At 40.9% G+C, this 27319-nt stretch overlaps 2 protein-coding genes across 2 annotated transcripts; one reads left to right on the top strand and one right to left on the bottom strand.

Annotated features, from left to right (window-relative positions):
- Positions 1-548: 548 nt before the first annotated feature.
- Positions 549-3663, bottom strand: zgc:64051 (leukocyte surface antigen CD53). The gene is made up of 8 exons (XM_057034292.1): positions 3435-3663; positions 3098-3179; positions 2521-2709; positions 1592-1666; positions 1429-1521; positions 1264-1362; positions 1116-1199; positions 549-761 (listed from the first exon to the last, which is right to left on the bottom strand). The coding sequence occupies exons 2-8, from the start codon at positions 3158-3160 to the stop codon at positions 690-692; spliced, it is 675 nt and encodes a 224-aa protein (XP_056890272.1). The 5' UTR covers positions 3161-3179; positions 3435-3663; the 3' UTR covers positions 549-689.
- Positions 3664-5689: 2026 nt separating this feature from the next.
- LOC130526487 (protein crumbs homolog 2-like) lies at positions 5690-22643 on the top strand. Its single transcript, XM_057034192.1, has 13 exons — positions 5690-5958; positions 9469-10164; positions 10427-10622; positions 11995-12134; positions 12242-12424; positions 12501-12614; positions 14799-15752; positions 17736-18277; positions 18490-18655; positions 19245-20106; positions 20762-20878; positions 20992-21118; positions 21478-22643. Exons 1-13 carry the CDS (start codon positions 5889-5891, stop codon positions 21697-21699), a joined length of 4389 nt encoding a protein of 1462 aa, XP_056890172.1. The 5' UTR covers positions 5690-5888; the 3' UTR covers positions 21700-22643.
- Positions 22644-27319: the final 4676 nt, after the last annotated feature.

The following is a 27319-nucleotide window of genomic DNA, read 5'->3' as shown; positions in this document are numbered from 1 at the left end:
GCGCGCACCCTAACTGCAAACTCTTAAATCGGCGACAATGTGAAAATGAGGGGGTATAAACGAAATATTTATAGTAAGGTTGGTGTGTCATTTGTTCTTCTCATTTTTATTTTGAAATTCTGAATTGAAAAAAGTATTCTTGGATTTTGCATCTGATGGCGAGAGTGTTTCCTCTGGTTTTTTTTTCATACTTTGGTGACTTATTGGATTATTTTAGCAGATGTTAAACTTTAACATTTGAGTTGTTAACGTCTTGAGTTTGGTAAAATTGTACAGATGGTGACAAAAAAATACACCCTCATGAAGTGAAACGATGCATTCACTGAACCTAAAAACACTGCTCCTCTTTGGACTTAGACTTAAAGACCATTATATTTATTGTATTAAAAGTCTCCAGAGGCTGTTAAAGCTCACTCTGCTTTGTCCACAGAAACAACAGCTGACTTCAATTTGAGAAATACTTTTTAAACTTTTATCTTGTTTTTATGCCATTGCATTCAACCGTGAATAATATTGTTTAAATATGTAGAAATGATGCACAGACCTCAAAAGCTTTCATAGGTTTTCTTTCATCTTTTTTGATAGAAAAGAAAAAATATATAAATAAACACATTGTGGAATATGCGACTGCTGTTCTGTATCTGTCCTACATAAAGAGCTCAATTTGTAATGAAGACACAGGTTGGTGTCTACAGCTTGTATCCCAGTCCAGATTTGCTGATGTGACAGAAGAGTGTCATGGCAAAGCACATTCCCAACACCTGTGGAGAAGCAAGAGTTGTTACAGGTCAGCCCCAACACCAACATTTGTTACACAGTTTTTCTTTTTTAAACTTTAATATGCACAATATTTATGAAATGAGTCAACTGACTCCAGAACCTTAACTCAAAAAGAAATAGGGTTTGGCCACCTCCAATACCCCTTGAAACTATGTGGATTTGGTCTGAACAAGAGGGATGCGGGTCAGTGATTAGGCATCACATGAACCACAAAGGTGGCTGAAGGCTGAACTAAAAGCCGAGGGAGAAACCAGTCCTCTCAACTACCTGGTTGATCACGGGTCCATGGCTCACCTGTGCTCGTGAGCAGTGACGATAAAAAGTAAATGATTTACCTCAATAATGCAGATCACGATGACGGAAATCCCCGTGGTTAGATAGTTTTCCTCAAACCGATTCTTTAATGCCTCCAAACAGCCCTGCAGACAGAGGAGCGTTAGGTGGAGCGACGATAAAGGAGGCAACTTTCACCACGGTGTTTACCATTTTGTATGGAGCAGACACGTTGCAGGAGGACACACAGCAGGAATTGGGAATATTGGTGCCCCAGTCTGTATAATGATTTACCCCACAGCACCCCAGCTGAAACACAGAACATTCAGGATAAATTGGGCCCTTGTACCTTTAACCAGACTCTTTCAGTCTCACCTCATTCTGAACCAGATCCCAATTGCCCATCCCTTCTGTGGAGTTTGCCTTCTGAAGATCACGAAACAATTCCTCCTTTACTTTATCACCAATCTGGTGAAGGGACAGTTACGGGTTATGAAAAGGCACGTCAAGAAAGGTGATGCGTGAGTGTGGGACTCACCTGTGACTCATTTATCAGCAGTATACACGCCGCGGTCAGCTCCATCAGCATCAGGAGAAACAGGAGCAGGAAAAACTGCCAGAAATCACAGCCACAATCCAACCATCAGCATCGGATTCTGCATTAATGACATTTTCTTGAACACATTCACAATCAAGTATCAAGTAAATACCACATATCGAAGCTTTTTAATTCATTAAGGGGCACCCGTTTTGACCTATTTATTGCATCATTAACTAAGAGAACACCAACTATAAGCTGTTAATTACTGCTAATGGTCAGTATGACCCTCATGAGGTGGGTCTTAGTTAATCCTTTGTAATGAATAATATGGCACTACAATGCTGCTATTACACGTTAGTAAGCAGGTAGTTAATGGTTAGTCTGCGCTATCTAATTAGGAAAGTTATACTCATGAGCTGTAACTGAATAAAATACTCTTGATAAAATATGTAAGAGGACAACAACAGTCAGGTAACATTGTAGCCGAGTTTAAGGAAGTGATGCTTTTGTTAACCGCTGTGTTTGCACAGAGAGCCGCTGTTCTAATCTGAGCTCTGCTTAGGTCGACTCGTGTTGAAGTACGCACCCAGCCAGCCAGCCCCACAGCTGGAGGGCCAGACCGTGCTCTCATCTTTTTCCAGTTAAGAGTGAGTTTCTCCTGTTTGGGGATAAGACTCTGGGTGTCTGTAAAGTCCCTTGAGACCATCTGAACTGTTGCTGTATGAATAAAGTTAAACTGGACTGAACTCTAGATAAAATTTATGGAAACTGGAAGAGAAACTAACCCACCTGTTGAGTCAGCATGTTTTGCTAAGAATCTAGTCTAAACATGTTGACTGTATTTTCAGTAACCATATCGAATTCAACAAATTAATGTTATTTCTTAGTCGCATGAAATAAGGAAAGCAAACTGAAAGTTGGTGCACCGTCAGCAGGAGGCAGCGGTTTTCCTTCAGAGCCCCCATGAAACCGAGGAAGGACACACACGTGATGATGATGCCGCTGACGAGAAGAATGTTGGCCATGTTGAAGCTGGCAAGGCTGGGGGTAAGCACGGCCATCCTGAAGTTCATCAGCAGGCAGATGCCAAGGACGAGCACAGCCACACCACAAATCTAACCATAGAATAGCTCATTTCAGCAAACACGAGTGCTTCAAAGCTGCATTTCAACATGGACACGGGCTCAGGACCCTGCAGGCTGAAGTTCCCCTGAGCAAGATCCTGAACTCTGTGTCCATACACGTTTAAATGTTACTAAAGGCTCATCACGTCCCACCACATTAAACTTTATATGGAATAAGCCACCCCCCATAGAGAGGAACCCCCTTATCTGAGACTGTGAACTATAACATTAGGACATATTTATCTTCAGGATTTCTGCACACTTAGACTTGTTGTTTAATAAAAGTCAAAGCATGAATCATCCTATACTTCAAATGTTAAGACACATTATTATTATTATTATATTATTATTATTATTATTATTATAAGGATATACATACAAAACAGAGGAAGTTGGCTGCACACATGGTGAACTTTAAACACTTCAGACACCTCTGAGCCATTTTTAACCTGTGACGAGACCTGCGGCACAAGAACAACCTGGTCATTTAACACAGTAAAAATGAAGCGGTCAGAGGGCGAAAGTGCTGCTTAAACTCTTCTCAAAATAACATCCGAGATTGAAAACAAAGGAGATTATTCGCAACATTTGTGACTGTAAAACCCTTTAGTGTTAAATAGTAATGAACTTCAGTGTAAAAACGCAAGCTACTTTGATTTTTTGTTATTTTTGTGAAGATCGTTTTTGTTTTCTAACAAGAAAAGTTCATTTCTTACCTTGTTTGTAAAAGCTGGAATAAAATGCAGGCGTTGCTGATACTTCTCTCTCTCGTCTGAAGCAGATAGTCACGCAGGCTTCAACAGTTTTTTCCGACTTCCTCTTTCTCTCCGTCTGTCGCATGGAAATGGTAAAACTGCAAAAGTCCGGAAGAAACAAAATAGTAGAAATCCCCCCTTCTAAATTTTTATTCACAAAAAGGGAGTGAATTACAGACAGTTTCTCTCTTTGAATTACAATCAGAACTAAGCTGACACATCTGGGTGCAGTTATGGAATGTGGAGTTTGATTGTTGTACATATGTGACTGCAGGGCAAACAGTCTGATCCCTCCTGGATTTGTTCAAATCCATTTCATTACTTGTGCATTTGAGTGTGCATACTTCCACCCAGTCTGAAAAAGAAAGGGTTAATGGAGGATTTGATGTTTTTTTTAGCATGGAATCATGGAGGGTTTCAGTCTTTAAGATTTAGTCCTTAATAATGATCTCTGCAGGAATGACAGAGGTCTGACAATCTGTCAACATCAGTCAAAAGCAAATATCATCAGAGGGTAGAAGTAGGACATACAGTTTGTTATACATGGCTGCCATCTGAGTGGGATGAAAAGAATTGTTAAAAGGCCTTAGGTAGTACCTAAGTTAGAGCAGAGACTGATTACTTAAGTAACCGTTTCTTCTCAGACACTATTTGGTCACCATCACTGAAGCTTGAGACTGAAACTCACACCTACACACACACACACACACACACACACACACACACACACACACACACACACACACACACACACAGAACTATTAGAGTTCTAGGGTCCTATTGTAAACGAGGGTCACACAAGAATGGGTGGGAGTCATGATCATAACGGGTGGACAGAAAATCTGCTATTTTAATCTTTTAAAATTCTAAAATATCTTGTAAATTCTCTATTAATTAACATATAGGCTAGCTGTTAGCTTAGTAAAACAGTGGATAAAAACCATCATCATTTTCTGTTAACTGTCAGGTATGCCTAATTAGGGTCGGGGGGGTGGGGGGGTGTTCCACTATCTTTCCACTATCTGCTGCCCACTTGCTGAGTTTAAAATGACTCAATGTGACCCAGGAGACTTCAGGAAGCGCCATTTAAATTTGGAGATTCAATTGACTCAGAGTAACCCCTTCCCCTTCTCCACCCCCACCACCATCCCCACCAACCCACAGACTGTTTAATTAAACTTTTTTGTTGTTGTGAACTCAGCAGGTTGGACTTAAGCTGTTGGGGGAGGGTCTGTGTGTGTGTGTGTGGTGTGTGTGTGTGGTGTGTGTGTGTGTGTGTGTGTGTGTGTGTGCTGGGGGGTAAAGAATTCTGCCCTGATAGTCACAGGATTAGTTCCCTTTATCTCTTGTCCCTAAAGGTGGGGGTGGAAGCAAGAAAACATCATCCAGGAGCTTCAGACCGTTGTCAGGACCTGCAGTGAACACACAAAGTGGTTTTAACCTACAGATTTGAGATGTTTGCATAAAAGTTTCAAAAATAAGTCGATTGTGCATCTTTTCAATGAACAGTCAACTGGAGAAAAACACATTTTCTTAAGCTTCTTAAATCTGGGTGATGAGAAGAAGCAGATTACTGGAAGAGCAGATTTGAAGACAATACGGCCAATTTCTATTGTTTAATGTACGTGTCTTTAATGTACTTTCTGGATTTAAATTCTGAGAAAATGTAAAGTCTTCAAAGTTTTTGTTTAGGTCATACTTTTAAAAATATACAGACACAAGCCAAACCAACAACAACATGAAGTAATACAAGTGAATAGGCATGTGTGTCTATATACCTATATACATACATATGTATATATTTTGACATGAGAAAAGGAAAACAAAGAAGATGTTCTAACTTAACAGGCAACAGTGTATATAAATGCAGCATTAGCATAATCCGGCATGCAATCAGTATAATGAAATTATTTAGTAAATGTTGAGCAAAAGATTTGCTAAATGATAAATGCTGATGTAAAATACACCAAAATAAGATTTCTATATTCAATTCATTGATTGTGTACAAACATTGAACTTTGTGATTCTATATATTCTCTTTTTACCCTCCACTGTTAATAATGTTTATCTTATTGAAACTTGTTGATAATTTATGGTGATTTGATTGGAAATTATGAATGTGAGTGAACTCGACATGTCTGAAGTAACACATGACTCAGGAGGCTGATCCAGGATTCCAGCTCAGGTTTTCTGGCAGTCCTGCTGCTGGGGTGATTACCAGCTTTCCTCCAGCCTTGTTTGGTCCCCCATCTCAGACCCCTGTCCGCCTCTCCACAGAGGTCAGGCTCTGAGATTCTTCAGAGTACCAGCTAACCGCGCCATCTCGGATGGATAGCTACGCCGCACAAAACTGGATGGAGGATCTGTGAAAGAGCAGAAGCGTTCAGCACTGACAGTACACAGCTGGGAGTCACCATGGACCTTGGAAGAGTTTGGTTCAGATACCAGAAAACGATGCTCATAACAATGATGATGTTCAAATTAGGTAAGACACAATCGTTCCTCAGCAACCCAGTTGCCATCAAATCAAAATGAGCAACAGCAAGTATCCAAAAAGTGTTTTGGAATCATTTGATTTCTTATGAAGAAAACAAGAGAGATGAGCCCAACTACTGAAACTCTCCATGTAGAGTTAATCTACCTTCAGTAAACCTCTTAAGGGAATTGCTTTTTTTTCTTTTAATTAAAGGTCTCTTTTTATTTTTTACAAAACTTTTTTTGAAGCTTGCTAAATAATTCAGGGATTCCCACAGTGACTAGTTCCCGGTGATGTTGTGAGGCTCTATTTCTTGTTCTCTTACTCTTTCTGTGGGTGTTGGGGGTGTCTTTGTCGACGCAAGCACCTTGTGAAGCCCCATTGACCTATTTTTTCCCGTAACCTTCACTTGTGTGAAGTATGTGAACCTCATTTAAACGGTTGTGCACAGAGGGCTGCCATTGGCTGCTTGTGACATTGTTGAAGATCTCCATAGTAACGAACCGAGCGTCTGGCAGCACAGCTTTTTTTCTTTGTGCGTTGAATGGAGGGAGTGATGATACTAAAAGCATGACACACTGAGCTTAAGGATTGAAACACTAATGACACTCAAACTGAACCATTCGTTTGAAATCCTGAACTTTCTCATTCTCATTTATTACTTTTTTCCATCCCAGCTGACAAATTATAGAAGAATGTGATGGTGTTCAACGATTGAAGGGGTGAACTCTTTGGTGTGTAATATCTTGGGCCTGAATAAAAGCAGCATGAAAGGTAAAAGGCTGGAGTTGGGCAGGGACGGAGCTGCCAGCTCCAGATGGCATCATAGACGTGGTGCATTCTAGGAACCCTTAGCAACAGGATCTCTACATGAAGTACAAAGTTTTAGGCAATTATCTACGATGCCATTTGAAAATTATTAAATACGTTTTAGTTAAAATTAGATAGTAGATATTTGGGGAAACAACTAGATGATCAGAATTTATGTTTAAGACGACCAGAACTGGTGGGAGCATAGATCTACCAGCTCGTTTAATAACAAACTACCATCATTTTATCATAAAAGTAAACCTAAACATGTTATGGTAACTAACTAACTAACTAGCTAACTAACTAACTAACTAACTAACTAACTAACTAACTAACTAACTAACTAACTAACTAACTAACTAACTAACTAACTAAGAGAGGAAGGGAAATGCTGTGATTAATGAGACATTTGTGTTGAATTCCTTTGCTGTATCTTTCTCTACTGGTTGACCTGAAGGGCTCAGAAGCTCTGTTCAGTGTTACACCAGTACCAGTCTGTACCAGGATCAGTGTTGCTTGCCCTTAATGGAGGCCTGAGTAATGGGGTAGGTCCATCTGTTGAAGGAGCTGTTATCAGCTAAGTGGAATGTGTGAAGCTTTCGTTGTGAGGAGGACATCGTGATTGCTCTGCCCTGCCCTTCTCTTCTTTTCCCTCCTCCTCACTTAAACATAAGCTGCTCTTGCTTTGCCACCTTAACTGACCAACCCAGGAATCACAGGATTCATTCTGGTGCTGGAACACGCTCGCTAAAATGAGGAGCCACATTCATGTTTACCATGTTATCGGCCTCACATTTGTGCGTAGGTCAGTTGTCTCTGACAGTGGACCATTACCACTGTCATTAGGAAGCATTTTAGACCAGCTTTGGTATTTAAATTCTGATATCATCATATCGACTTGACCATGATCCGACCAATGTTGATGGCCATAACGTGAAGGCTCATCTTAGCCATCACCTCTCTCAGATAGCCTTTACAGTGTAGATTTTGTAGTAGTTTTATAGGACATAACTAAACCAGCCTCGAGAGTCTTGATATCTGAGGATAAAAATATCATCCGAATAAAGAGAAATGAGTTTAACCTCTTCCTGGAAGGTTCACTGACAACATCCCGGACGACAACAGTGGCACTAAGAACCGATAAAGTCCATTAGATGTATTAAAGGTTGTCTTCCACTGCCCCCTCCCTTATTCCAAGCTGGTGATAAGCATTAATGCTAATTTTCTGACAGTCTTTATCACCGAGGAAGAGGATGATGCCAGCCTGGAGTGGTGGAAACTTAATGTACTCCTCTAATGCTTCCTCTCAAGGCTGGATAAGGACTATATCCTTATGTGAAGCTTTTTCCAGAAGGTCACTGGGACATCTGCAAACCCAGGCCTAAACACAAACCAAATCCAGCCGGTGGCAGACAGGCCATAATAAAGACCCGATAACTTAGACTTCACCACGGAGATGGAGGTGATCGGAGGGGACTGACAGCAAATAGGATTCCTTCAATGCTGCTGCCTGAACAGGACTCTCAACAGGATGAGACCAATAAAGAGCCCAAAGCAGAGCCAACTCTAGTAATAACTGGTGCAAAATAATCTAGTCAAGTTACCAGTCCAAGTTAAAATTTTGGTTAAAAGACAGGCCAATGTCAGAACCTGTGATGAACAGAACAGGAGGAGACATGTCTGGAGAGCAAACATAGAGACAAGATAAGCTGGTACAGAAAGATGTAGGAACTGCCAAATTCAAGTGATGGTGATGAGAAACTTGGTGAAGGAAAACAATGTGAAAAGATGATCAGATGGATGAGCCCATGACCTTGTTCCTTTGTTGGGCCATGGCAACTATACTATAACTATAACTATAGTCCAACTGAGGTCCTCACAGGGGAAGGTTCTTCACTCCTCCTTCTCTATTCTGATGGACAACTCTTGCTCTTGTTGCAGCCTGAACCTAGTAATGAGCTCCCTTCTCCGATTGTTGTTCAGTGCCAGGTTCTTGCTGCAAACGTCTCATCACTGTTTGACCTAAGAGACACTGCTGCTGTGTCATATGTCACCTGCAGAGTAAACAAGCAACATTCTGACACAAATGACTCTGCAGTGCTATTTTGAGGAATGCTTGATGGCCATGTTTGTCAGAAAAAACAACAAAACTGGTAGAATAAATCTGAAAACACAGGAGCAGCATATTTCTGTTTGGCTTGAGGACATGTCTGAGGACCTGTCTAAGGACATGCCAAAGTGCAGTACTTATATTGCTAATAATACTTTCTGTCTTACTGTCATTGTCTGTGCAGATATATTTTGTCCTTCCAGACCTTTCTGCCATTTCCAACAAACTGAAAGGAAAAGCGAGACAGTCTATTATGAGGATGTTCACGTTCTTTATGTACGGTACTGACCATCCTCTTTGTCAGTCTTCATTAGTCTTCATCTGTATTCTCAAGGACATACAACCTTTCTGAGGTGTCATGAAGGGCTGAATGATGAAGTTGGATTTTATGGTATTGATGTAAACACATTGTGATACTTTTTATAGATCTTTTCTGATTTCAGGCCAGCCAGTAATCTCCATAGGCTCCTATTACATCGGTGCAAATGTTGTCCTGGAACTGATCATTTGAATTATTCTTTTGGAATCTTTAGAAGGAATTGTCATTTAATTATAGGCCCGCTAATTAAATTCTAATTTGGGGGTTTATCTCCTTCCAGGTCTATTGTGCACAGCAGCAGCAGACAAGTGTTTGTCATCTCCGTGTCGCAACGGTGCCACGTGTCTTGACAATCTGGATGACTACGTGTGCTTGTGCCCTAAAGGACCAGTTTGGTTCATGGGCAAGAACTGTGAAGAGCTGTTGGATGCCTGCATCACTGCACCATGCTCCAACTGCACCAGCATTCCTGGGACTGATCAGTTTTCCTGCCACTGTCCAGCTGGTTTCACGGGTTTGAACTGCACTGAGGATGTGGATGAATGTCAGAGTAACCCATGTGATGGCGTCCGGTCACTTTGCGTCAACAGGGCGAACGGATACTCGTGTCACTGTCCCCTTGGACTTGGAGGACAAGCCTGCCTGGAAAATGTCACCACATGCGCAGAGGGGCTCTGTCAGCATGGTGGCATTTGTATAGATGTCCCTGACAACGGGTCCTGGTGTCAGTGTGCTGCTGGCTACCAGGGGGACAAGTGTGGGAACAACATAGATGAATGCCAGTCAGAACCTTGTCAGAATGGAGCCATTTGCAGAGACAGTGTTAATGGTTACCAGTGCTTCTGTGTGCCTGGATTTCAGGGCTATCACTGTGATTTGGACATCAATGAATGTGCTTCCCGTCCCTGTCAGAACAACGGCACATGCATGGATGAAGTGGATCACTACCGGTGTGAATGTGCCACAGGCTTCACAGGTAAAACACTCATGTAGTCCTGTTGTTTATTGTTTGGAAATGAAGATAAATGTACAAGAAAGGCCACGAATCATTGCAATATGGTATTGGTATATACTGTAATCGTGATTAGTATCTGTGTATTACTAATGGGTGAAACCAGTTAGCATGTTTTCCTGACACATCTGATTCCTCACGTTCCATCTGGGTCATGGTTGTGTGAGAGCTCCAATCATTAGCTATGTCGCACATCCTGGATCCTTTCTCCCACCCTTATATGTAGGGACTAACTGTCAGGCTGAGATCGATGAGTGTGAAGAGCATCCCTGTCAGAATGGTGCCACTTGCCAAGACCACGTCGCCATGTACTCCTGCCAGTGTGTGACCGGCTTCCAGGGCCTCGATTGTGAGGTCAATATCGACGAATGTGCCAGCTCACCGTGTCTGAACGAGGGCAAGTGTATCGACAGGGTCAACAGGTGGGACACACATACAGAAAGGGAAGAATAAGGAGAAGGGCCTGGAGAGGCCCCTAGCAAAATTATAATACTGATAAAATAAAATGGCTCTCAGTCATAAATGTTCAATCATACTTATATTTTATTTTTAATGCACTGGCAGTAAGTATATGTCCTGAAAACATTTCTCAACACCTTTCCCTCTCTGTTTATGTAAAATGGTTCAGTCCACCTGCATGAGCCAGCAAAGAGCAAGCCTTTTACAGAGAGGGAATGGAGGTGGAGATGCCTCAAAAGTTGTGGGGTGGGGGGGGGGCGTGTCAAAAAGGAAAATAAACTCAAACAGGAGCAACGTAAGAAGGGTCAACAGTATGCCACCCGTTTTTTTCGTAGGTGGGCTTGTTTATGTCCATGGTTTATGTGATGGGAAGTTCTGGAACATTAGCCTGTTGTCTAGCTTTGTAGATATTTTATAAGATAGCTTGCTTTTCTCCTCATATAAGCCAAGTCAAATAGGTCAAAGTCAAATACAGTCCAAATATGATGCATGTTCTGAATAGAGCGTCCGTCCGTCTGTCCGTCCGTCCGTCCGTCCGTCCGTCCGTCTGTCTGTCTGTCTGTCTGTCTGTCTGTCTCTGTCTGTCTGTCTGTCTGTCTGTCTGTCTGTCTGTCTGTCTGTCTGTCTGTCTGTCTGTCTTCCACCTGAACAACCAAGTAGGGGTTTAATTTGTTTCTCCACAGATTATAATTGCAATTCTTTTTTAAATGGAAGAGCTTATTTTGTATTTTCTTTTTGAATTTTTAGGTATTTAATCTTAAGGTAATTTTATGATGAACTATTTGAAGAAACAGATGGTTTTTGAAATATATAGAGTATCAGTCTTGCAGAAAAAAATAAAATCTTATTACATTTCATTATTTTTAGTTTTAATTCTACTAGGTGGCCGTTATGTTGTTCTTTTCACAAATATAAGGATAGTCAAAAATATAAAAATGCATTGTCTTATGTAAATCAGCAGCATTGCAGTTTTCTACTGACCTTACAGCTGGCGTCAGGGGGGCAGAATTTCTTTTCACGGGGCCCAAAAATCGCTGGCAGCGCATCCAGGAACACACATTTATGACACACTTTATATTTCAAATTCCCCAGTAAATGCACTCAATGGGCCATTCTCATGTCATAACTCTATGACAGACAGCACTGTTGACCAGCGAAGTAATTCCAATAATCCACTTACTCTCAGTATTTAGAGTGAGTCATTGATGGAGCTGCTAAGAATGACAGATAGAGGGAATGGAAGAGCAATATCATGTGTGCAAAATGAAGAATAAGCTGTTTTTTATCTACTCAGGATGGGTAAATACAGTATGTGGCTGTTTGTGTTTGTTACAGCTATAAGTGTGACTGTGAGAATACAGGGTTCATTGGTGACCACTGTGAGGAAGATATTCCTGAATGTGCCTCTAATCCCTGTCAGCATGGAGCTACATGTCTGGAGGAAATAAATCACTACAGCTGCCAGTGTTGGCCTGGTAAGTGAATCCTCTAGAGCAGCTACGCCTCTGCAAAATTAAAGTTAAATGCAAGTAGAATGTGTTATTAATTAGGTATATAAGTCTACTATTTACTCCATGTGCAGGATATGAGGGAGACCACTGTCAGGTGGATATAGACGAATGCATGCAGAATCCCTGTGAGAATGGCGGCGAGTGTTTTCAGCGCTCGGATGTCCTGATTTATGAGATGCCTCAATTTAGTGCAATGAGTTTCAGCCATGAAAGAGCAGCTGGCTTCATCTGCTCCTGTTTACCAGGATTCACAGGTAAGGAAAAGAAACCTGCTCTGAACTGTCCCTATAGTGTCAGGATGAAGAGACTCATAAAGACCTCCTCTCACAGGAGATCAGTGCTCTGACAATGTGGACGAGTGTGTGTCTGCTCCCTGTCAACATGGAGGTAGCTGTCAGGATCTTGTCAATTCTTATCGGTGTGTGTGTGCAGATGGATTCACAGGTAGGAGAGACTTCTCATCAGGGTTTTCATATTTTTTACTAAAAAATACACCTTGCCTAGCTGTAGTTAGTGTTTTCTATGATGTTTTTGTTTATATAAAATCTGTTCTTTGTATAAACTATAGTGTTATATGTTTCCACATGAATCCATCACTAAGTGAACTGATCTTCATATTGACATTCGTCCATCAACTGATTCTATTTTAGGTGTATACAGTATTGTCTCTCCTCTTTAATAAATAATACCATTTCAATGTTTAGTGCTGACAGATTTGTGCCATGCCTCAAAATATTATTTTTAGTCCAGTATTCATCTTCCTCTAGCTGATCGGCACTCCCAGCCCGTGATAGCAGTAATGCCTCTAGAGACTAAATCATCACTCCAGCATTGCTGTAAGAACATTTACAAAGGTTAACCATAGCATGTCACATTGTAAAATCAAAGGCTAAACTTGTGCAGCCTTTATGGCCAGTGAGGGGACATGTGGAGGATCATAGAAGAAAACAACAAAGCCAATAAAACCCACCATATGTCAGTGGTCCACCTCATGTATTAAACAGGGGCTCCCAGGAAATTTGTCCAGTGGGGGAGATTACAAAGTTAAAAGCTGATTAGAAGCCTAATTAAAGTCTGATGAAAAAAGGTATTTTGTCAATATGTAAACAGCATCTCCCCATATGTGTCCCATGTCTCACTGCTGTCATGTAGTAGTATCCTAACACATTTTGCTGTAAAGGAGCAAGAAATATCCACCAGATTGGAAAGTTCAAACATAAAGTAGTTTTTAAGTTCTGATGAAGGTAATTTTGGTTAAAACAATATCTGTTAATTTTGACTCACCATAAACTCATTAAAAAAATCCATCATAACAGATTCATGTGTTTCAGTTGAAATGTATAAAACCTGTTAACATGTTTAAAGATACAGAAGTTTGGTAATTAGAAATTGTGTATTGTGAGGAAAACCCATTACATAAAAAAAAACCAAACATAAAACCATCAGTCATATCTCTGGTTATAGATGGCTGTCCAGTGCATGTCACTGGAACCCCAAAGTCTCAGAAAATATCTTGACTTATAACATTACAGGTTTTCACCTGTTCTTACTTTTTTTTTTTTTTGGATCAGTGTTTGAGATCGGTTTGAGATCTTTTTTTACTAACCCTAACCCTAACCCTTTTTCCCAGCAGAAATGTCAATAATCTGGGCATGGATGGTAAAACTTAACTCAGCTTTCAAAAAAATAAAATTATGGCACCTTTACCCCGATCTAAAATTAAAAAAAGATTAGCTGAAGCATGTCAATGTCTTTGATTTAACGAATGACAAACAAACAAACAAACAAACAAACAAACAAACAAACAAACAAACAAACAAACAAACAAACAAACACACACACACACACACACTTTCTGGTCCGATGTGCTGTACCGCCCTCTGCTGTTGGATTGTAGTAACTTCACGTGGACCAAAGGAGGCGGAGTTGCCGCAGAAAATTCCACCTGTCACAAGGACAGGAAGCAGCTGGTAGAGTATTGGTGGATGGATCAGGGTCAGAGCACTTGCTGGAGGGGCGACAAGCAGGGGAGGAAGGGAGAAAAATTAGACAGGCTGGGTTAACATGTAATCACTCTTCTGCTGGAGTCAGGGAGTGGAGGTAAAAACAATTAGGGAGGAGACAGAGGGAGAGAGAGAGAGAGAGAGAGGGAAAGAAAGAGATTCCTGTAGATCTGGATCGTAATGGGTGAAAGCAGGTTGATGCTTCTGTTTTGCTGCTGCTGCTGTTCTGGACCTTGGTGGTTGACAGGTACGCTAACAAAGAACACACATGTTTGCGGTCATGGCTGTAGTCCTAAAGTGTCATTCAGCTTCCTTAAGTGTAAAGTCCTTCACCGGACTATCCTAATGAAAGCTGACTGCTCCTGCTAGGCCAGTGGGAGGAGCAGAAGAAGTCTTTATAATGTTAACTACTGTATTTTAACTAGTTTATATTAATGCATATGCCAGATAATGCCAGATGAAAGTTAGAATTATTGTATTTTTTAAACAAATTATTGCAGTCATGTCTCCTCTAGTCCTTCCGCCAGGCTGCTGTGAACAAGCTTTGCCTGCTTCAGTCTTTTTGCTTGTTTTTATGCTTTAGTGCTTGTAACTTTAGTCTAATCTGGTTTGTCCTCTCTTAAAGGCACACACTGTGAGGTGGATATTAATGAGTGTGAAAGCAATCCCTGCCGAAATGGTGCCACATGCAACGATGCTGCCAACCTTTACACATGTCAGTGCCCTGCACCAGAGCCGGGTGAGGACCCCTGGGGGGGAAGGGACTGCGACGTCCGCTTGGTGGGATGCCGCCAGCATCGGTGTCAACACAGCACAGGTTGTGTCCCCTTGCTGAGAGACAATAGTGAGCAAGGTTACAGGTGTGTTTGCTCGCCTGGCTGGGCCGGGGACCTCTGCAACACCTCCACCACTTTCTCCTTCACCTCAGAGGGCTTCGTTCACCTGCAAATGCCACCTCCCACAAACAGGACAAAACAGGAAGCCAAAGACCACGTTTACGGGCTCCACATGCAACTCCGATTCAGGAGCACACTGCCAAACATGCTCTTGTTCAGCCGTGGAACTCTGGAGCATTATGCTTTCCTGGAGCTTGTTGGGGGTTTTCTTCTTGCCAAGGTGAAGTCTGGAAAGGTCCTACAAGTCACTTACCCTCGTCCAGTCAATGATGGAGAATGGCACGAGGTTACTATGAGCATGGATGAGAGCCTGGTTTTGACTGTCAAAGGCCCCAATTGTGAGGATGAGTGCCAAGTGAAGAACAAAGATTACAACCACCTCATCTTCCTCCAACCCAACTCCTTTCAACAACTATATGTTGGTGGGGCACCGCGGGAATATTTGTCTCATACATCAAGCAATAAAAGTTTCATTGGCTGCATGGAAGACCTAAGAGTTGACCATAAGTTGCTTCTGCCCCAGGATCTCATCAGAGAAGAGAATCAAGGCTTGGAGTTAGGATGCAACAAAAGAGACTGGTGTGGTGAAGACCCATGCATACAGCGTGGACATTGTGTAGACATGTGGGTTCAGGCCAGCTGTGTCTGCCATCGGCCGTACTATGGAGACAAGTGTGAGAAAGGTGAGAGCCACTGCCTGACTTGTTTCCTTTCGCCGGAATGTGCTTTTCAGCAAAATGTTGAGAGGGCAGTAGACCGAAAGCGTATTAACTCCTTGCGGTGGGGGTGTCTGTGCCAACACAACAGGGAGGAGGGATGCTTTTACTGTCCCTGCAATAGGTGGGAATCCTTGAAGAAGACCAACATTTGCACCTTGCTGAATATTAAATACCACTTAATATAAAATTTTATTTAATTTGTTAACATTCAGTTATAATGAATCATAAAAAAGCAAGAAAAGCATTGCAGGATAGAATTCTCAGCATGACTTCAGGTATGTTTGCTTTTTTATATGAATCGTAGAATGAATATTACTGGGTAAATTGATGAAACAAGAAAGTTTAGATAGAAAATCAATGTATTCTTTCATATGCTTGTCCTCTAGTTTTACTTAGATATTCATGACATTCACCGGAAAGTATATTTTGTCTAATTCTTGAGTGCCACTTTTTAATGACAATACATGTGTTGGTAGGAAGTAAACAGAGGTGTGAACATTTTTTTTTTTTGTAATCTGGCCTCCCAGAAAGTTTATTCCCAGATAAATTTATGAGGACGAGTGCTCAAAGCATCCCTTCAGGCTTAATCTTTGACCACATAATCAACCTGCTAGTTTGTTCACTCTCGGGGTACTTTATTAGGGCCAACATGACAGTAAGATGTGGGAACCCCTCTTGCCTTGAGAACTGCCTTTCAACAAAGTGATGGAAATATTTCTCAGAAATATTGCTGCAGATTTGTTGCACAACTATGATGTCATTCTTCAGTTCCACGACAACCCAAAGATGCTCCGTGGGATTGAGATCAGGTGACTGTGGAGAACACTAAACTCACTGTCGTGTTCCACAAACCCGTTTGAGAAGAGTTTTGTGACAAGGTGCCTGCTGGAATTAGCCATCAGACAATGGTCCTCGGGGGTCATAAGCAATGCTGAATTGGCACTAAGGGGCCCAAAGTGTGCCAAAAAAAGATACTCTACACCATTACACCACCTCCACCAGCCTGAACAGTTGATAGAAGGCAGGACCATGTAAACTTTCATGGTCTTAGTTTATAGCAGTGGTTTCCAGTATGGTCTTCTGATGCTAAAGACCATTTTCGATCAGGGATTGTATTGATAGTATTCTGCATTCCTTGATTGTAACTAGTGTTTTATCTTACTTACGGTTGTCTTTCTACCATCTAAAATCAGCCCTCCCATTCTTCTCGGACCTCTCAAGGCATTTTTGTCCAGATAACAGCCGTTTTCTGGATATTTTCTCTTTTGAACCATTTTCTGTAAACCCGATCGGTGTGTATGAAATCCCAGTAGATCAGCAGGTTCTGAAATACTCAGACCAGCCCTTCTGGCACCAAATGCAGGCCATTAAAAGTAATTTAAATCCTCTTTCTTCCCCATTCTGATGCTCCTTTTGAACTTCTGTCTTGACCCTGTCTACATAATTAAATGCATCAAGATCTCGCCATGTGATTGATTGATTAGCTATTTCTGTTAACGAGCAATTTAATAGGTTGTCCCTAATAAAGTGGCTGAATGTTTTTTTTTTGTTGTTTAGAATCCACAGCTGCATTTTTCCTCATTAACCTTTTATATTCACATCAGTGAATATTAGATTAATTCATACTCCTCTGAAGGATATGTCATTGAATAATTTGAGACAATTTATAGGAACAGCTTCATTTATTTATAGTACATATGTGATTATTTCTAATAAGTGTTTAATTTCTGATAAGTAGTTGTCAAAATAAGTCTTTGAATATTTTTTGATGAAGGTGAACCTTGTTCCAATCTGTAATAAAAATACAACTATATTTTTTGAAGTCATCTCAACAACTCATGCCAGACAGACAGTCTGCTTATGTCAAATAATTGAAGCTATAACTAACCTGAATGCCTGACATGAATGTTCAAGTGGATGGTGACTGATTTGTTCTCTCTCCTTTAGAATATCCATCCTGGACCTTTGGCCTTGAAAACACCACCAGCTATGCTGCCTTCCAGATTTCTGAAAGCCATGGCGAGAACTTCACCATCTCGTTTTTAATGCGATCCCTCAAAAACAGTGGTCTCCTCCTGCAGTTTCATCGAGATGGAACGTCCTATCTCACTTTGTATCTGAAGAACAGCAGCGTGGCCATTTACAGCCCCCACACAACACTCATTTCTGAGGCCAAGGCTGTCACTGATGGCAAAAACAATTCAGTCACAATACAAGTACAATATGGACATGTCATCTTTCCTAGAGCGGGAAATAATCGCGCCTTAGGCAATGTGAGTGTAGAGGCTGGGGATGTAGCATATGTGGGAGGGCTCCCTGCCGGCACCAGCATGAATGCCTGGGGTGGAAACTTCAAGGGCTGCCTGCAGGATATTCGGCTGGACAACAAGCATCTGACAATTGGAGACCATCCAGAGGATGTTCGTGTTTATCAGGCAAGCACAGAGGAGAACGTGATGCTGGGGTGCCAAAGCGATAATTCATGCAAGGTAAAATGCTAGAGATCATTTTTCTTTTTACTGTCACATCTTCTGGTGCTGTGTGACCTGTGTTTAACGTATGGCCTCACGTCTGCTTGTATTGTGGCTGTAAATCCTTCTGAGCCGCAAGTTAGTGTCTCAATCCACTTGGCAGCTCTGTGGCCACATCAGGTGAGATACATGTTCTCCTAATCCATCCATCTGGGTTTGTGGGTGTGCAGGATGAGCCATGTCTAAATAATGGATCGTGCCAGATCACCTGGAATGACTTCAACTGCTTCTGTCCCATTGACTTCACTGGGCGACTGTGTGAGACCCATTTATGGTGCATTAATGACCCCTGTTTTTATGGAGCACGCTGTGTGGATCTGCCCGATGGATATGAGTGTAAGTTATCCCCTTCTCAAACATTACGTGAGCTAAGAACACACATTTCTCCTAGCTTTAAGTACGGTACCTTAAATAAGATATAGCATGACCTTCAGCATGGAGAAGTATTTGGCAAAATGGCCATCATTAATTTAAATTCAATTTCCTGGAGGATTATTGGAGAGTTCTTAGGACAGATGAAGCATCTTGCTTTAGGGGTGAAAAATATTACACTTTCTTTGAGTCTTTCCGAGACCTCAAAGAATTGACTGACAAAATTCCAAAATGGCTGGCAAAATTGGCTTTTCCTTCAGAGAAGGGTGAAATACAACCCTTTTGGTACAAAGTGACTAGTTTTAGTGGGCTGAGGCCAACTCAGGCACCAAAATGGAAAAAAGAATATACTCCAAAGAGTTAAAAAAAAAAGCACCTGCTTTTAGTTACTGCCTGTAATGTTGTTCTATACCATTTTGCTCTGAATCAGACAGATTTCTACTCAGAACTGGAATAATTTATGACAAATAAAACTGATAAGTAGCCCTTTTAGCTTAAGATGTTTGTCCACTTTCCATTCTGCCTCAACTCAGAACTTCTCTGACTTCCACAGGTTTAAGTGATGCCATGTTTCAGGATAATGCTCTGGAATATGTGGCCAACAGCTCCTTGCTTAGCCCTGTCACCAACATCACCATGGCCATACGCACACGTGACCCAAATGGAATTCTTATGCGGGCCTCCAGCACAGCCGAGGTATTCTGCCTGGGGCTACTAAATTCCTCTTTACTGGTTAAAATGGACAGTGGAGAGAATGCCCAGTTGCTTGCCTTCACGAGTGACAGCATAATTGCAGACGGAGCATGGCATCAAATCCAATTGACCATGGTCAGTCCCGTGCATGCATCCTCCCGATGGAGACTCACTGTGGATCGTCAAAGAGTTGGTGACAGCTTTGGCATCGGAGGCCAGCTTAACTTCCTCAACGAAACCAAAATCTGGCTGGCAGAAAAATACACTGGATGTATAGGTGAAGTGAGGGTGGGTGGAGTCTATCTGCCACTCATAAATGTCCCAGAAGCCCCACAGATGACCAAGTTCTCCATACTGGGTGGACACGAGCCAATCGTCGGATGTCAGGGAACTCCAGTTTGTGATTCCCTGCCATGTCGTAACCTTGGTGTATGTCAGGATCAATTTAATGAGTTTAACTGCAGCTGCCGTGCAGGATGGGAGGGTAAAGTGTGTGAGACAGAGATAAATGAGTGTTCTTCAAGTCCCTGCATTTATGGGACCTGTAAAGACCTGCTGGCAGACTACCAGTGTGACTGTGAACCTGGATACGCTGGGAAAGACTGCCAAGATGAGGTGAATAACTGTCTCGAATTTAACTGTGTGAATGGAGGACTCTGCATAGAATCCGAGGGGGTGCACACATGCTCCTGCCCTCCTGGTTTCATTGGGAAGCGCTGCCAGTGAGTACCTTATGTTTCCTAGCTTATTTTCAGTTTTGGTCAGTCTAAAATTCACATTTTCACATAAAGCAATCTTTCCAAATGCATATTTTTAAAAATACCTTGAAATGACAAAGACAAATCAGGCACACAATCACTGACACACAGAACACTTTCATGTATTTATGAAGTCTAAACAAGTCCTGATCTTATGGACCCTGAGTACCAAATCAATTGTGCTCCATGTTGAAGTGTGTTAATATTATCCACACTGATGACATTTATGATTTTTTAGTTGCATCATTTCCATGTGTGTTAAAGTTTATTTCTATGTCTTGCTTTAGGTACTTTTTTAAAGACAGATCTGAATTTGTTGTGCATGTGTGTTAGAGTTCTGTGTTTTTTGTTCATGTTGGTCTTCTAGTCCCTGCTTCTCAGCTTTTTTATGTTTACATATGTATTTACGTGTAAAGCTAAGAAAAGGTTAAGAAGGTTAAGAACAACAAAGTAAGTTACGAATAAAGATTAAAAAAACAAATAAATAGGAATAACTAAAAAAATAAGATCGACATCTAAAAACTTGGCAGCAGCATCTTTTGGAAATGTGCTATACAAATAAAGTTGATTGATCTGATCATCTAAGATCCATATTTTATAAAATATTTGTTTGCCGTAGGTGGCGTTTCCCTCCAGCAACATGCACCATGAACACAAACTGCCTCAATGGTGGAGTGTGCGTGGGAGGAGAGTCTGGTGGAAACTGCACCTGTAAGCAAGGATACACTGGAGACAGGTGAGATCTGAAGGTTCAGAAGTGTCTGAATCAAATTTAGTGTTGAGGTTAAGTGTGTGTAAGCACTTGCACTGTCACTTAGCATTATGTTAAACCCTGCTGATGTTTTTCAGGTGTGAGACGGAGATAGACGAGTGTAAATCTAATCCGTGCCGCAATGGCGCTACCTGTCTGGACAGGCTGAACCACTTCCAGTGTGAGTGTGCACCAGGCTTCAGCGGCAAGTTGTGCGAAAACAACGTAAGTCTCACGCTTTCAGTGAGAGTAATTATGGGTCATTGATGGATCTGAATGATGGCAGCAATGGCATGAAGGCCGATGGGACCTTTTTCTCGTCACATCTACTTTGAACAATTTCTTTAAACACATTCTCCTCAAATGATTTCAATTATTTTTTCTTATATTTACTTCCAGTTTAAACTACTGGTATGTATGTACCATTTTGATGAGTGCTGTACGGGGTCCTTCACTGCATTTAAAGGCATCCATAAATAAAATGTATTACTATTATTGTTAATATTATTATTTGACACAATTACAGCATTCAATCATCATTTCTGACAACTGTGATGAAAACTGTAATGATCCTTCTCCTACAGAAAGACGAGCACAGAGAGCACATTCCCTGGCTGGTGGTGGCCATTCCTCTGACAACCCTCTGCATGTTACTGGCCATCTTGGTGGTGTTTTTCCTTATCATGACGGCACGGAAGAAGCGTCAGTCAGAGGGCACATACAGCCCCAGCTCACAGGAAGTGGCTGGGGCTAGATTGGAGATGGGCAGTGTCCTCAAAGTGCCCCCGGAGGAGAGACTGATCTGAGGTCTGCAACCCTGCTTGTGGCACTGCATCCATTGGATGTTTCTATTTCTGCAGAGTAGTGACAACTTTGTCTGGACTGTGGATTAGAGGAGGACGAGGACGAGGACGAAGTGATCCCTCTGCTGGTAAAACTACTGATGTTGTAACTGCAAAGATGAGGAAGTAAAGTCTTCCAGAGAGTTCACATTTCTCAGGTTGCCTGATTGGATGGATTATAGTCAGAGGATCATTTAGCACAACCTCAACTTAATGCTCACGGCACCAAACACGTGATCAAAATGCACTGAAGAAAAGTCCCAAAGACTGTCCTATACTGACATCCTGAAGAGACCATCAGGGCAAAGAATTTTTAAAAAGGGCTTCATTACATCCCCATTTTTCATCAGTGAATGCTAACCTCCATCTCACCAAGTTTATTTTTCTAGTGTTTTTAATGACAAGTCCATAAATCTCAGTCACAACAGTCATGCCATTACAAAATGATTTAATATCAAATTCTAAAAAGGTAAATCCACAGACTGACTTGGATAGATTAAAATGCAGTGCTGCCAACAACTCAGTGTAGTTGTTAAACCTTTGGCACCAAGAGCCAATTCAGCTTTGATAATATCCCATGTAGACATGTTTGTTCAGAAACAGACAATGTTCTTGTTAGTGATGATGACGTCTGGTGTTCCAGTCTAACCATGTTTTAATGCAGCAGACTCTGTTTTGTCATGGATTTCTGTCTATAAAGAGACAAGAATGTTTGTACGGAGGCACTTCAACCTCAACATGAGTGAAAACATTTAATAACTGTCGTTACTGTGCACTGAATGAGTTACTAGACTATTTCCTTTATCATGTTAAGATGCTTTGAATGTTTTTTATGCCTTTTTTAGGTATCAGTTCTGAAGTATAATTGTGTTTTCCTGTTATTGTTTGTGAGTAAAACATTATGTGAACATTTTGTGTCTTCTTAACTTGCACCAAGCTTTTCAAAAGTGATACGGTCTTCTTCTTCATCATAAAAAGTCTCTTCACACTCTTTACTTTCACCTCCACTGTTTTTTCTTTCTTTTCTCCGAAACTACAAAGATGCATTCCTTCCTGTGAGTGACTCCCTCCCTGCTGCTGCTGCTGCTGCATTAGTCAGGTTCTGCTCCTGTAATCTAATATTGCATCATTCTTACTCACCCCTCCTCTTCCTCCTCATACTCCTCCTCCTCCTCCTTGCTCTTGACAGGTGAAGATATGGACAAATACTCATCCTGTATCTGCAAGCCAGCAAGGACGTGGTTCTAGCTCAGGGGTGGGCAAACATTTTGATTCGTGGGCCACAATGGGTTCTAACATTTGACAAAGGGGCCGGACCAGGAGCAGATGGATGGATGGAGTGCTTTGGTAACCTCACCTCATTGGAGAAAAAATACACATCTTGGGATATGGAGAAAACATGTGCTTTAATTTCAAATGAAAATGAAGAGAAGCATTACAACAAAATATCTGACTTTGGAATGAGTCTTAAAACATTTAAAATCAAATGAATAAAATGTGCCTTTTTAAAAAAAATTAATAACCATTTCTATTTTAAAGCACTGAAAGTTCTGTTATCCTTCAGGATATCACCATCACTCTCCTCCTGACTGTCTTTTTTCTAGTGGGAAAACACCAGAATTGCAGTGAAAATTTAACATTAACAAGGTTTATTCATTTAATTTTTCAAGTTTGGCGGGCCGGATTAAAACGCATGTGGCCCCCGGGCCTTAGTTTGCCCATGCCTGTTCTAGCTAGACTATAATGTGAAGGGATTCCTATTAATCCTGCTATCACAAGATGAGGGTGATTCCTAATCCATTGCTCTGCCAAGTACTCTGTTTAATATTAACCAGATCAGACCTTCACAAAGAGTGAGTGATGTTGGCAGAATGTTTTAATGGCAAAGGTAAGCGTCTCTATAAATATATATATTACTGGTCTTTCTCCAAATTAATGGAACCCCAGATGACTCATCCCTTTCTTCCCACTGGAGGAGGCACTGGGGACACAGCAGGGAGCAGGTTTGCACACTAGTCTACTTGAAATTTACCACAGGGCCCTCCTACAGGCTTCATGTCTCTTCAAACAGGAGTTTCAGAGCATCAATTCCTGTTCTAAAATGTAGAGAACTGATGTTTCCTTACGCCACTACATGATCCGTTGTTGCATTCTTTGTGGATGAATGAAGATAATTTTTTAAATCATCAACATGTAATACCAAAAACATTTAAAAATATCAGTTAATGCTGTCAATTCAACATCACCTCATCAGAAAATTAAGAGGGAAATTCAGGACTGGGCTTCACATTAAGATTGTCCTGCTTGAGGTTTCTTTTTGTTAAAGGGCAGTTTTTACCACTGGTTTCTTGTTGGAGATCAAGCTCTGCTGTAAAGCACCCTTTGATTCTAACAGAAATGATAAAAATAAAAATGAATTGAAGTGAGCATTTATTTCTATTTTTCAAACTTACATGTTTTATTGGACTACACATTGTTATTTAATGACCTGACATTCGGTGTCGTGGTTACATATTTTAATGAAACACAAGAGAGGACATGGTTGATGAAGAATATGAGGCCAAGCTGACAGTGTGAAGCACCAGACTGTAAAATTTACAGAGAGGAACAGAACACGAACAGAATAAAACAAATATATGTTTACGTAAAATGTTCATGCTCATGTGCCCCCTCAGCTTTTTTTTTGTCCATATGCTGTTTGTGTGAGTTTATTAGTGGATTAGCACTATACACATGTTTTGAGAAGCTGCACACAATATTTGAACCACACACATGTGGAACCTTCAGAGCTGAGGAACATCTGTGCTGTCAATGAGTCGGAATGTCATGATGCATAATATATGCTCATCTACTCCTGTAATGTATATAACAACATAAACAATCAGAACATTTTACTTGAACTAGCACAAATTTGTCAGTGAGTTATTAATCTGAGCTGGTATGAAATATCACTGTTTTTTTTCTGCAAACCCCCCCCAAACTAACAAAAAAACATCAACATGGCCTCATCTATATGTCTCCAACCTCATTAATCAACCCATCCTTTTTCCTGCATCTGTCCTAAAACATTTTGCAAATCATGAATATTTTCAGAGCAATTTTAAGAAGTTCATTTCCTCTTCACTAATTACTACGAAGAGTAATTTACAATTTACAAATTTACATTTCCAATGCTCTGTTTTTCTACATTAACATATAAAATATACTGTATTATTATATATAAAAATATCTAAATAATTTTTTTTAAAAGATTCAATTCTGTGAGTTCAAGCTGTGGTCCCTGAGACTCTGGTTTACAATCTTCATTAGATCCACTGCCTGGAATGTCTCCCCCTTCCATAGATGACTGGTTGATAGGTGACAGGACTACTGCTGTTGTGTCAGCAGGGAATGGAGCCTCCTGGTTGTCTCAGCCATCATAGTGCCAGCGTTCAGGTCTAATGAGGGAAACTTCCGCGTCAACATTCCCTCTCTGGTGTCAGGGATGGTCCAACAAATAGAGCACCTTATAATGGGCCCAGCACAAATGGTATGTTGACAAATGCAGATATTTCAATTTTAATTGACACCACGAGGCAGTTTGGCAGCTGCCTCATATCAGAGAGACAAACACAAAGGAAATGGTTTAATATTTGTGCAGTGTATCCTTCCTGTGTGTCTCTCTGTATGTTACAGTTAAGGGCTGAGATCAGAGGTGTGCATTTTTGAACATAATCACTCCTGAGAGAACAGCAGCCATACAGAAAACTAACTCTAGTCCAAACAAAGTTTTCACTGGTTTGACTAGTGTCTTCAGGTAATGGGACAAAGAAAGGGAAAACAATGCATTGAAAGCTGTGAACCCTCTCTGCAACTAGCACAGAGGGATTCCACAGAAGAAACACTTGCTGATGCTTTTTGTCCCCTGAGGGACTAGGATTTTTGTGCCTGCCAGCATACATAGTCACCTCCAGATCCATTTAATGTTTCCAGCCATTGAAGGCGAGACACACAAAGACACACAAAGAGGCCCCCTTTTCTTAAACAACTCAACTAATGGTCTGAGTTTAATAACGCTGATATCAGACTCCAAATGATTTTTCAAAATCTAAATAGGTGGAACATTTTTCATAAAACATGAAAGTCCAGCTGGATGATTCAGATTCAACTCAATCAGTGCAGTTTAAGACAACTGTATTTACACAGCTTCTGTTATAATGATCAATGAATCAGTTAATCAGAAAACATCCCTGGGCACTTATCAGAGACCCCTTAGCCAACAGCAGTGGCAGGTAAAACTTAAACCTTATTTACAATTATCACTCACCAGAACCTTCAGATTTGTGTTAATTTTGCTGGTTTGGTTGGACAGATGCACCTAATTATTTAACCGTGAAGGAAACAAAATAAATGTCAGGTCCTCAGCAGATGTGGCTCTTTAGCCAAAGTTTAGCAGTTGGTGGTGCATGGTGGGCCTTTGTTTTGTTCTACTATTAGTGTGCACCATCCCGGGCATCCAGAACAACTAGTTGGTACCACTGTGGAGTGGATGGTTGTGGATCCAGCTGTTCCAGAATGAAGGTTTATACTCGTATTTTGCAAAAGGGTCATGTATATGTGTAGAGCAGTACAGCTTAACCAAAGTAATCGTCTTCTTAAACCAAGTTAAGTCAAATTATACAACCCTTTGTTTTACAGTTAGACACATGTTTATTTTTGAAAGAATTGTTATTGATGGTGTACTGTATAGGTAGATGTTACACTGATATTACAATTTCTAGGTGGTTTGGTGTGCAAGAAAAAAAAACAAATTTCATTAAGTGATTTTAAGTACAGTACACATGTAATTTCTTCGCATGGACTGCAGTGCCTGATAATGGCCAGCAGGCGTCAGGCACAGATAAGTAGATCAGTATGAGTTTCCCATAGAGGCACCAGAGAATATTTATTGTGCTTATGAATCAGTGGTTAATTGTAAGTATTGCTTTGTATGAATATGTGGGGCGATGTTAATGTGGACCTGAGGGTCCACATGCGAGAGAGTAGACATCCCTCATTAAAGTAATTACACCTATAGCCAATGAATAAATTTGAAACACACACACACACACACACACACACACACACACACACTTCATACTGTATAAACCTTTGATATAATAAAAAAAATCATGTCATGTTGGATTTTCTAGAAACTACAACTAGAGGGTTTTGGAGTTAATACATATCAACAGAGTGCTCTAGATTTCTTTGTGAAGGAAGTACTGTACAGCAGCTCATCACTTGAACAATTATATTTTCTATTCTTATCCCAAATTTTTTTTTCTGCGTGCTTTTGCTGCTGTTGCACTGTAGATTTCCCTGTGTGGGACAATTAAAGGAATCTGAATACACAAATTTACAAGCTTTTTAAGCAAATTAGTTTGGGTCAATATTATTGAGGGGTGGGGGAGTTCTTAATGATATCACCAAATTCCAGGGAAGAAGTCATATACAGTCTGAACAGACTCTGACCAGCTTGGCTTATATGATTCTGTGAATGCTAACTTAATATTTAGATGACATTTGTAGAACTCATACCATCTAAGTTAAAGTTTCTGTTCAA

The sequence above is a fragment of the Takifugu flavidus genome, chromosome 5 (assembly GCF_003711565.1).
Source record: "Takifugu flavidus isolate HTHZ2018 chromosome 5, ASM371156v2, whole genome shotgun sequence".
NCBI lineage: Eukaryota > Metazoa > Chordata > Actinopteri > Tetraodontiformes > Tetraodontidae > Takifugu > Takifugu flavidus.
The sequence above is the reverse complement of the archived record's forward strand: the minus strand, read 5'-3'. Positions and strand labels throughout refer to the sequence as shown.

Coding starts and splice junctions, on each gene's coding strand:
- LOC130526487 (XM_057034192.1), top strand. CDS start 5,889: ATGGACCTTGGAAGAGTTTGGTTCAGATACCAGAAAACGATGCTCATA. Junction 12,425..12,500: donor CTGTTTACCAGGATTCACAG/GTAAGGAAAAGA, acceptor CTCCTCTCACAG/GAGATCAGTGCTCTGACAAT. Junction 18,656..19,244: donor TCTGCCCGATGGATATGAGT/GTAAGTTATCCC, acceptor TGACTTCCACAG/GTTTAAGTGATGCCATGTTT.
- zgc:64051 (XM_057034292.1), bottom strand. CDS start 3,160: ATGGCTCAGAGGTGTCTGAAGTGTTTAAAGTTCACCATGTGTGCAGCC. Junction 1,522..1,591: donor TGCTGATAAATGAGTCACAG/GTGAGTCCCACA, acceptor TCCCTTCACCAG/ATTGGTGATAAAGTAAAGGA. Junction 762..1,115: donor TCGTGATCTGCATTATTGAG/GTAAATCATTTA, acceptor GCTTCTCCACAG/GTGTTGGGAATGTGCTTTGC.